Source organism: Limanda limanda, chromosome 7, assembly GCF_963576545.1.
Source record: "Limanda limanda chromosome 7, fLimLim1.1, whole genome shotgun sequence".
In the NCBI taxonomy this organism is placed as follows: Eukaryota; Metazoa; Chordata; class Actinopteri; order Pleuronectiformes; family Pleuronectidae; genus Limanda; species Limanda limanda.
Window position 1 is genome coordinate 7,001,375 of NC_083642.1, and position 12,344 is coordinate 7,013,718.

General features: G+C 40.0%; 1 protein-coding gene across 1 annotated transcript; it reads right to left on the reverse strand.

The window, feature by feature from the left end:
- Positions 1 to 8,110: 8,110 nt before the first annotated feature.
- On the reverse strand, positions 8,111 to 10,460 carry LOC133004671 (chemokine-like protein TAFA-2). The gene is made up of 3 exons (XM_061074144.1): positions 10,346 to 10,460; positions 8,493 to 8,648; positions 8,111 to 8,256 (listed from the first exon to the last, which is right to left on the reverse strand). The coding sequence occupies exons 1-3, from the start codon at positions 10,458 to 10,460 to the stop codon at positions 8,111 to 8,113; spliced, it is 417 nt and encodes a 138-aa protein (XP_060930127.1).
- Positions 10,461 to 12,344: the final 1,884 nt, after the last annotated feature.

Here is a 12,344-nt window from a genome sequence, read left to right on the forward strand (position 1 = left end):
GAAAGAGGTGTTTTCTTATTATTTACATTTGAGCTGCTGGTGGAAAATCTTGTGCTGCAACAACAACTTTAACCAGGAGGGTGTCAACTTTTTTTGGTTTATAACGTTTCGACCTAGAAACAAAAAGGTTTAAAGGTTACTGAAGTAATGTTTAATACACTATGGAAACTTAGAACCTTGTTTGTTTGTTTCTTTCGTCATGTTGGACAACGACATAATGTGAGCGTAATCTGTTTAGGACGTGAAATGAGCAGCGGCCGACTCGTGTCCAATCCGTCTCCCCCGACTGTGGTTGACTTGCTCTGGGTTATTTTCTTTCACTCTGGCTTTTTCCCTCGTGCTTGACTTTAATCCGGACTGACAGTAAATCACAATTACCATACTAGGCACTTTTAAAACAGTTCAGGAAATGAGGCTGAACACATGAAATTCAGAGGACGTGTTCTATAGTCACGCATTCACACCTCTGTCCCTCAGATATTGGAAACACTCTGCAAAATGAAGTGGAATCAATGTAGTTAGAATATTCTAAAGATTGAATTAAAGTTATTAGGAGGATCAGTGTTACGGTGGTGCAGCGGAGGGAACGGTTGTTTGTCTCTGTATTTTTGGACCTCTGAATCTCTGGCGACCTGCTCAGGGTGAACGCTTTTAAAGAACCCATTAATACCTCAGTGTAAAGTAGGAAGTAAAGGTCATCAGGCCGTTAGCTTAGTTTCACGTCACCACTGGGAATGAGGAAAAACTGTTTGTCTGACCACAAATGACATATATATCTCCACTGTTTAAGGTGAAAAACAACACACAAATTCCTACATTCCCCTTGAATTCAATCAAGCTGCACCAAATAACACACACTCCTGGATATCAGTCCGATAAAGAAGCCGGATTTCGTTCATCAAGATCCATGAATAACTCCTTTGGAAATGTCTGAAGATTCAGTCTGTGGCCAGCTGGACCTGCTCATGTTCCATTAGTCAGTTTGAACTCGAGAATCCTCCTGGATGAAACTTCTTCAAGAAACACAAGTAAGTCCAGTTGGCCACATACACAAATACCCCATTTGACAATGTTTCCTACATGTCCGCATCCAGAGTTTAATCAAGTTTCATGGATGAGCATTCAGATAATCTTGCTGACACACAGACAAAACAACAACAAAAACAATGTCGTCAGTTACCTCTTTAGAGGAGATACTAAAGTTATAACTAGTTGGTAAAAAGAGATTTGGTTTGGCTGCTCTAGTCCAGATTTAAAAAAAATAAAAACCTCGCCCTTCAACAGCCAACATTTTCTTGTTAGAAGAAAAACTAAACTGAAGTCATTTACCCACTGAGATGAAACTTGGGCAAGAACGAAAAAGTCAAACGCTTTGCCCTTTATTTCACCTCATCTCGAAAAACACAAACGACACTTTAAATAATAAATGTATAAAATGTTAACATCGGGTACAAGCTGAGCTGCTCATCAGGATCCTCCCTGTTGTGGGAGCATGGCAGTGTGTATGTTTCATCACTGCGACACGCAGCCATGAGGCACGACAGCGTGTGAATACATCACATGCAGCTGATAACATTAATATTGCGCAATTAATGTTCATTAAAGTGTTTTTGTTCGCCTCTCCGTTTTAATTAGGCACAATGGAATCTCTATTCCAGATAGTGTGTACGCGTAATGACAAAGCAAATAGATGGAACCTCCAAGCCATGACGGAACTACATTCAGTCGCCTATACACTATAGTTGCCTGCAGTAAAGAAGGATAATTTACACACAGACACACACACACACACACACACACACACACAAGGGGGATTGTGTTTACATTTTTTATTACACTTGTCAAGTCTAGATGAGGAAAAAGTTGTTAAAGGGGAACAGAACAGTGTTTCCATTATGTTTTTCATGTGCCCCAAGACAGTTTATTTTCTATTAGTGAACATGAACTACTGCCACCAATGGAGAGACTCAAGGATGTGAAGGTTCTTTGCCACATATCACCTGCGAACGCAAATCAAACAGGCTGCCAGACGTATGAAATATGCACGTCAGGGTTTGAATTATTATATCTGAGTCGTTGCCTTTTAATAATGTCTCCAAATTGAGGTAATTTCAATGTAATTGTGTGGATGATAACAAGAGAACAGAGCATTTATTCATACTTCTGTTCGTCTGCTTTGATTCACTGTATTTACGTCTCAGGTGTGTGGCAGTTTTTCATGTAGCAGCTGAGACTAAGGAACCTATAACTCCTGCCTTAATTACCTTATTTTGGCTGCTTTCATTCCGAATTTCCGGCGCGACAGCCATTTATTATAACAGATGCTCGGAGGGCTCCTGCTCAATTTGTACAAAAGCACAGAACTATAGCTCTTTTCAGCGGCTTATAGGTTTCTTCACAGATAAAAGATAATCAAGCAGCTCTCCACAGGTCCCTCAAACCTTTGTGAGATTCTGCACGAGTTTGTGGAAATCACCTAATGAATGTCACACAAGCCTCTTTGGCAAATAAATCAGAAAACGAAAGCTGGGAGCTCTGCTGCTATTTTGGGAAACATAGGCACAAATCCCACAATGCTCACTGTCGCTGTTGGCATAAACCACACGGGTGTAAAATAATTCATGTTATTTTACTAAGTTTTATTCAAAAACTTAGTTTTGGACAACAGAACCCTCTTACTTCACAATCGTGTGTTCTATTTACGTCAGAGGTCAGAGTTGGAAAATCACATCATATCAGAGTCAGAAGTTGGAAAACCTGACTTATTGTAACAGACAATACACAGTAGACAGTAAAGTACTTCCTCAGATACAAGAATAAAACATTTAAAACTCTATATGTTCAAGAAAAGACGAGAGTATGAGGAGGGAAATAATGTGAAAGTCAAACATCCACTTTCACTCCCAGTGGATTCACCTTCTCTGCTGCAGCAGTGAGGAAATTGAGCTTTAGAGAGTTGCTGATTGTTCCGGAACTCAATGTCCAGGTTCTGCTCAGATTTCAAGAACAATCGAAGAATCTTTGGACCTTTAACTTCAGCGAGGTTTGCAAATCTGTCCAATATATGAACTCTAAGATGGGAGAGTGAGCAAGAATCTAGGATAATACTTCTACTGGGCTCCTGAAACTTTTCAGGTCTGGAAGGTGAAATCAGAACAAGCATCTTTACCAACCACAGCCAATTTGACTGCAGAGCGGAAGAATGGGCTTGAATTGTTTGTTGTTTCACTCCCAGAGTTGGTTTACATCATAAAAAATAGATTGTTCTCTGCACTCAAGCTTCAGCTTCCAACATTTAAAAAGAAAATCGAGAGTGACAAACTGTTAAATTAAAAATTTGGAGCTGCAGCTGCAATGATATCTACCTCTGCCAAGGAGGTGGTGTTTTTCGCCTGCGTTTGTTTGTCTGTCTGTTAATTAGCAGGAAACTACTGGATAGATCACAACCAAACTTGGTGATAGGATGCGATGTGGGTCAGTAAAGAACCCACTGAATTCTGGTATGGATCTGGATCAGTGGGGGGTCGTTGACTCATAAGTTAACATTGAGAGATATGGCGACTTTCAACATTTTTCATAGATTTCCCAGAGAGAAATTCATGAAACTTGATGGAAAAAGAATCAGACAAGTTTAAGGGGACTGATATTTATGAGTGTGCACAAATTGGTGCAGATCCAGACACAAATCTGCATCCAGTGAATTTAAATGTGGTTTCATAAGGGGACTGTCGGGGCTTTGGCAGAGGTAAGCGCTCCATTGAGGGCCCTTCTAGTTTTGTGTCTATGTTGCCAGACATTATCAGACTGAGAACTGAGACGCTGGAACCAGAACAGCTTTACTATTCTAGCTTGAAAAAAAGTTTGAATGGTTAAAAGGTGAAATTACATTGGTCATTGAATATCTCCCCCCAAATCTACCCTGTTCATTGTAATACAATCTTACACTATATATCTCTAGCCAATACAAAGTACTGGCAGTTCCTGTTTATTTCATTTTGAGGCCATCACATAGTGTTCAGGCATGTTGAGTGAAAGAGCTTCTAGTTGTGTGTGTCCACTCATTTAATACACCCAAGGTCTTTTAGTCCTGGAACAACATCACTGCAAGTTATTCGAGGGGAAAGTGTCGCATGAGTTCTATTGAAAATACTGTCGTCGGATGGGTTTATAAAAGCACACAGGTACGAGGTGGTTGTGAAGCTCAGAATCACAGCGAATGATTAACCGTGTCATAATCTTCCAGTGAATCTACAAAATAAGTCTCCAGAGGCATATTACTGTGGATGACACCATTGATCTCAGTGAGAGATGGAGCTTTTAAAAAAAAATGCCTTTCTACAAGAATCTAACATTCACAGCACCCTGAGCATGAAAAAATAATTAGAACGGGAATGTTTACAAAGCAAAACCCGCGCATTAATTTGCTCTCGGACTGCATGAAAGCTCAGTCACTTCGTCTTGTCACTGCAGAAACAGGCTTAATGCATTATGACGTTAGGTGAACGCTGAGCAGACTGCTTGGTTTTCGGCTGCTTTCAATCGGCACAGTGGGAGGTAGGGGGGGAAGTTCATTCAAATCCGACGTCTCGGATGGGGTGATTTCAGCTTGCTGTGTTTTATATTATAAAATATTTCTGCAGTGCAAGGGGTGAAAAGAAAAAAACTGTTTGGCTGGAATTAAGCGTTTAAAACGAGGCAGTAAAGGTGGGTCCAGGAGGAATATCAGTCATATGAAGAGCACAGAGGAGGTAATAACAACAATATCACATATATAATAATATAAACAACATTCAGTTTCTGTTAGGAGCCAGCGTTTGCTTCAAGGCAGAGAATCTCCACTGTTTCCCTTCATTACTACAAGAGAAGTCCCCTCAGCAGGAGCACTCAGTTTAGAGAGACAAACAAAAAGCATGATGTAAATACTCTCAGCGGTGGAGGAGCCGCTCGTCTCTCCTCTCTCCCCTTTCTCCCCATGATTAGCATTTCAAACAGTTCTTGTTTTGCATCAGGGCTTCATGCTTGTGTGCATGCCATCACAGCGTTGCAGGTGGTGGCCTGTCCAACCAGCCTTCGTGTGTGTGCGTGTGTGTGTGTGTGTGTGTGTGTGTGTGTGTGCGTGTGTGTGTGCATGCGTGTGTGTGTGTGTGTTTGTGATACTGCCTCTCTGTGGTAGGAACTAGTCCAAAGGGATCTGACCTCTTTACACGACTCGGAGAACGTCTGCGGGACAGCATTGTCTACAAATGCTACATAATCATAAATTTCTCAGTATTTGTGCTCCTCCTCTTTGATCGGGGGGGGGGGGGGGGAGAGTCACAAGCCACCGACTGGATTCACATTGTGCGTCGTGAAAATCCACAAAATCTCTTTTTAAGTGTCTGCCAGCAGGCCCATCCAAACTTTGATTGAGTGCGTCACAATGCGGGCTGCATATCAAGCACTGAAGCACTGACACAGACGGCTGCATACAGGAGCTCTGTATGTGTGGACTGCACAGGACATGACGCTGCATCTTTTTTGATCTAAAGTTAATTGCTAATAGATTGTCCACTCCATGGGATTAACCTCGACTAACATCGTGTCCAAGCCAAAGGAAATTAAAAATAATGAGTTCCTGCAATGTAAAACTCAGCCAGCAGATATCTAATTAAATCTATATTGTTCTTTGCTCTGTCTGACGGAGGGGGGGGGGGTCCGCTGTCCTCGGTGTCCAGAGGAAGTGAGGTGACGGCTGCAGGACGGGACGGGCTCGCACCAATTAGATGGATCCTCCGTCTGGCTACCGCGCCACCTGGAAACAGTAGGGGACAAACTGTCAATACAATTCATAGATATATATAGATAAAAGAAAATGTTCAGGCATTTGAACAAATTTATTGTATCCTGTTTAAAAAGGGTTTATCTCATCTCAATTTACAAAAAACACAGAAACATGTGAATCCAATAGATAAAGTATTTCACCAGGTTGGAAGCTAACTACAACACCCATCAGCCCCAGGTAATGCTGCTTTGGAGAGAAAGTCGGTGAAATGTTATATTGAATTATTATCATATATTTTATCAATCCTGACGCAGAATCTTTTAAGGTTAAACGATTTAAGCAGCGGATTTTCTCTTTTCAGTTTTATCCACGCTTCATCTCTGGCGCTCACCCGCCAGTAGCAGCTCATGTGACAACATTTGAAGCGTGATGAATGGCTGTTGCCAAAATGCAGGTTGGGAGTAGTGACCTGAACATTATATCAAAGACCAGATGTTTTTGTGACGTAATTTTTATAATTTGGATTCAAGACCAGGAAAGTTCTTGTTGAACCAACCATCAAGTGCTCCAACTGTGAGTCACGTTCCTTTTTCTATGGAAAATACTTGAAAAGCTCCTACCACGCAACTCTAACGTGCAATCAGAGTAAAAGTGCATGAAATAAAAACGTGTTATTTAATGCACGACATGTTTAGCCTGTCTAACTAGCTTGCGACTAATAAAAGTAATAGAAGAAAGAACACCTCTTGTACAGTTTTTTCATTTTACATAAACGTACCTGGTCAACGTGGAGGAAATTAGCCACTTCAGAGCTGTCGGGCTTTTCACATGAGTTTTAATAGCTGAATAGCTGCCGTGTGACTATTCTCAGCATGGTGCCGATTTCATTTCAGTACTGACTAATATCTATAACTAACTATAGCTCTAGGTTAACAATGCTGCTTCTTGATTTGCATTCTCTAAACCAGAGGTCTTCAACAGGGGGTCCGCGACCCCTAGGGGGTCCGCGGAGGTACTGCAGGGGGGGTCGCAAAATCTTTGGTTGATTAGACAATTTTTTTAATTTTCATTAATTTTTTTTTTTTTTCACAAATTTGAATGTCTTTCAATACACATTAATATGCATCCAACATATTGTGAGGCTGATTTGACCCTCTGCCTGACAACCTCCATCCATCCAAGATTAGATAAGTTTTGTGCTACCCATCAGGGTCCGACATCTCACTAATGTGGGAGTATGTGTGCCATCCACAGATAGCTTGAGGATTCACTGTCTCTTCTACATGTATGTTAAAAATAAAAACATGAATCTGTGAATTACTTTAATAGCTCAGTGTTGTATGCAAGATTATAAAAAATTTGCAAAAATTTCTACATTTCTGTTTTTTTCTGTCAAGATGGGGTGCTAAGTGTACATTGATGAGAAATAAAATTAACTTTTTTGATTTTAGCAAATGGATGCAATGAAACAGAGTGAAACATTTAAAGGGGTCTGAACACTTTCAGTATTTTCACAATATTAGGGTAGTTATGTTTATACATGGCACTAGGCCCAGTTTAATATAAAACACAATTTTATACAATATATATAGTAGGGGGTCCCTGCTCCATATCTCCACCAGTTTGGGGGTCCTTGGCCTGAAAAACGTTGAAGACCCCTGCTCTAAACGGAGGATGTGTGGATGTCGACTTTCAGCCTCGGACAAGTAGAGCCAGTGAAACATTCTATTATGAACTGAATATGTACAGTAAATGGCATAGCAACGGTAATAAAAGAGAAAAGGTCAAGTCTACTCTTTTCTTCTGTTGTTTAAACTGATGACCACTGGAAGCCATTGATCAGCGGCCACATGCTGCTGCTGCTCACTTCCCTATGTTCCATTGTTTCCCCCTCAGAAATCACTCATATAAAACAGTCCAAGAAAAAAAAGGCATCTCAAGAGAAAGTGTACTTCTAAGTGCACTGGCGTTTCCTTTGGCCGTCAGATTTAATTACATGGGTTTTAGTTTTCAGCATTAGTTTACAGCATATTTCATGTTTGTCCTTGTGGCCCTGTCGTTCAACAGATTATAGAATTAGGTTTCATGAGCCCACTGTTCCTCGAGGAGAGCAGGACGGATGATATGGCCGACGGGAGCGATGATTATTAGGGTTGATCGTGGAATCTTTGGGCATCAAAGAAGAGCTTACTAAAATAACGCATTATGATAAGCGTCCACAAGTCTGTCAGCTGCAGTTTGCTCATCAGAGATTTATCGTAGGGCTGCATTTAAGCATCTATAAATACTGTGTCTTCAAACTAAAGCCATTTTGTGTCATGGCTTCTGCACAGGGCGGCTGCTGCACACTCACTCAGGCCTTGTCCTCACCTTTGTGGTCTTCACTTTGTTCCCGGAAATGCACGACCAGCCGGTGAGGTCAGGGAGAACTCGGCACTCCTCCCCCTCCAGACACGGCTCCATCTTACACCACCACTTCTGACGCACAACGGAGGCTGGAGTAAAATACACCTCAGCTGAAGGTCACTTTTTCAGATGAAAAGACTTCAAAAAAACTCGAGTTGTTAGGAATAAAAAAAATACAAAATAACGTCTCAATCACATGTCAGACTCCTTCACTGGATTCCAGGGGAAACTGACTAACCTGACTCCACTTTGGCAAATAAGATATTCATGTCATGTCAGAGTATTTCTGGGTAAGTGAGGGAGAAGAGGGTGTGGGTAATATTACCATCAACACAAGAGGGCCGAGCCCCTGTTGTCCCTGCCACCTGTCCTGGGAAGCACGAGCACTTCACTGTTTGAGAGCGTTCCTCAATCTTGTTCTTATTGCAGCAGCGATGAGCAGCCACCACTTCACATGTCCCCGTCCTCTCCTGCAATGACCCTGAACAAGGAAATGTGGAGGGAAAGGTGACAATTTTTCATACTGACTTCTGCATCTAAGTATAGAGGACATCAGCACTGCAGTAAATCACAATGATTCACTGACACTATAAGAAGGAAAGAATTAAGTACATACACTCATCTTTTGTCACACATATGACAAAGTAAGTAGAGCATGTACACTACAGCCCTGCTTTGGATTTGTATAAAGCAACAGCACCACCCAGTGGATTTTAACACATTAGCACCCATGGCACAGTTAAGAAAAAAAAGAAAAATCACATTTTAAACCATATTATTAGCATCAATTTCCTAATGTACAGCTTCATGTGGGCAATGAACAGCACTGAGCAGATTTAACAGCATGAAGAGAAAATACCACATCTGCTTCTGCATCATTTCACAGAAAAGCAAATAAAAAGAAATGCAGTGATGATTAAACCTCGGATGATTCACACTGACTCTTCCAATTGAACGTGTGCAACGGAGCAGGAGTTAAAAACAAAAAAAAGAGACCCGTGCATGTTTATTGCTAATTTAAAACGGAGATGTCTGTTTGCATGAACAACAACACCTGCAGGACTGGAAGGTTAATTTGTAAAGTGGAGTTTAAAATCAGAAAACAACCAAAGCCGAGGCCAAGACATTTCACATTTAAGAAAATAGAAAAGACAAATCAGAGGTTTCATATTGGATTTAACCATTTAAAGGATTCTGTTGTAGTTTCCAGGGAACAATTTCAAGCTAAAATAGCATTGGATATGTTTAATGTTTATAATCTAAAGCTTAAACCAGTTGCTCCTAAAACATTTCAGCCCCTAAAGAAACAATGTCGACTTGGAGTCAAGTCCATGATTTCTCAGTCCCCTAAACATGTATAGTTTTTTCATTAAGACCCATTTATTATTTTTATTAAAGCCTAGTTATTATAATTCTCAGAGAAATAAAGGAAAATATAGAAAAATGCCTAAAATCGCAAGGTTAAAGAAAGTGAAAAACACAATAATGTCATGATATTATCATTCACATCTTGTTATCACAATTATGCTGATGATATTTTAATATCTATCTATCTATCTATCTATCTATCTATCTATCTATCTATCTATCTATCTATCTATCTATCTATCTATCTATCTATCTATCTATCTATCTATCTATCTATCTATCTATCTATCAATCTATCTATCTATCTATCTATCTATCTATCTATCTATCTATCTATCTATCTATCTATCTATCTATCTATCTATCTATCTATCTATCTATCTATCTATCTATCTATCTATCTATCTATCTATCTATCTATCTATCTATCTATCTATCTATCTATCTATCTATCTATCTATCTATCTATCTATCTATCTATCTATCTATCTATCTATCTATCTATCTATCTATCTATCTATCTATCTATCTATCTATCTCTATCTATCTATCTATCCATCATCCTATGTATCGATCTATGTATCGATCTATCTATCTATCTAGCTATTTATCTATCTATCTATCATCCTATGTTTCGATCGATCAGATACATTAAACCTCTATCATCCATGTTGTTTTCTGTCTCCAGTAAGAACCCATGAGTGTCAGGTTCTTGTTACTTCAGCTTGGCCCCAGGTGAGCAGGCTGGTGACCAGCAGCCGTAATGAGCCCCTCAGGACGTGTGATTGGTCTGGTTGGTCTGACACCTACCTGTCTGTCCTCTGGAGCTTTGGTTGCCAGTGGACTGTCCCCGGCTGCAGAGGCTCACTATCCAGAGGAGCAGGAGACCCCAGTGTAAAGGCCAGGCCGCTGAGCTCAGCTTCATGTTGCCTGCGCACAAAAGAAAGGAGCTTTACACACACTTTCACAGAATTGGGTTAATGATGCTCCCTTTGGGGCGTGTAACCTTAAGGTACAACAATGCGCCTTATAACATGCCCCTGCCTGAGATCACTGCAACTATTTGCTCAATTACGCTTCTCACATCAACGAGCTAAGCCACAACAAATCAAAGAAATGCCAATAAAAGCCCGATCGGAGGCACATTTGGAGGCAGATGAGAGTCCTTACTCTCATTCTTGAGTCACATTATCCCTGCAGCTGTAAACAACCGTGCAACCAAAGCTAAACTCTCCCTGCAAAACAAGTCGCTCTCTGTACGTGAGTCACAGGAGAAACTGGGACGTGGAATTGTCACATTATACAGCGAAAAACAAACGCACGACACAAATAACCCCAGATGCAACACACTGCTATTTTTCATTATCAATTTAATTTGTAATCAATTAGCAAATGATCATCGGCTTTGAGCGATAAAAATTAACAAAATAACCAATTGAATCTGCGAATTTCTACATTTGAAAAACTGGAACCTACAAATGTTTGTATCTTTACTTAAAAACTCACTTTTAATCGACTATCACCACATCTACTACACATTTTTAATTGATTAACTAATAAAGTCAATGATTTTCTAAGTTTCATGCTCATTTGCATTCAGTGATAAAAGCATTCGGCCTATTCTGCGTTAATCAATAACTAATCATTCATTAAGTGACATAAAACTATGCCAGCACCTGCTATGAACCTATTTACTTTATCAGCATCTCTAAAATTGGTAAAAAGTAAAATGTAATACACATTTAATTGGAGAATAAACAAACATTAACATCAAAAATTAAAGATTGGATCATAATCCATGTATTTGTCTGTTTCTATGTTTGTTACACAATTTTTAAACTTATATTTTGAAAGGTTATATACCAATGAAGTTTATTATCATTATTATTAGGATTGTTGTTGTTGTTGCTGTTAGTTTTGCTTAAACTGGAGTAGAAATAAAGACAAAGAGGGAAATCCATATGTTCTTACCTCAGGTTATTGATTCTACATGATGATCCTCTGCTGAAGCCTCCGTTGGTGTCTGTGCTGACATCACTCACACCATCATCTCGACCAGGAGCCACAGGTTCAGATCCGATTCTTCACCTCCAACTTTCCTGCGTCAGCTCAAGACTCAACTGCGATGACCGTGATCTGAGGAGCAGGTGAGCAGCGTCTCTTCCTGGAGTAAGAACAGGTGATGATGGGATTTCTCCTGCAGGACGTGATGTGTTGCTCTTTGAACACACTCACACACACACACTCACACACACTCACACACTCTGAGGAGAGAGTACATGTCAGCTCCTCCCGTCGGAGGAAATTAAAACTTAATCGAGGCAGAAACCATCTGTCTGCTGGTCAGCGAGCGGCCACTTTCATTAGCGCCATAAGAAGCTTAGACAGAGAGAAGTGACGAGCTGTCAGTCCGAGGATCAGCTGCAGCTGGAGGAGAAACACAAGTTCTCCGCTCGGATTTGTTGACGCAGAATTACAGTGTTTGCTATTGTTGTCACTGGGTTGAAAGGAAAATGGAAAAGTAGACTGTTGTCCCTCCTTGGTACTGAGTCTGGTTTTAAACAAAAATTGTGAGGTGAAGTGTTTTTCTGCTGGATTATTCACTATATGTAATAATAATAAAATAATACTAATAATAATGAGCCTACAATGTCACCTGATTTATCTATATATGTCTTGTTCTAAAAAGACTGTAGATACATTTATTTTTGACTTTTTCTTTCCTTCTTTCTTTTCTATATTTATTATTTATTCATTTTATTTGTAATATTTTCTGCTATTTATTTAAATGTAAATTTGCATCTGCCTG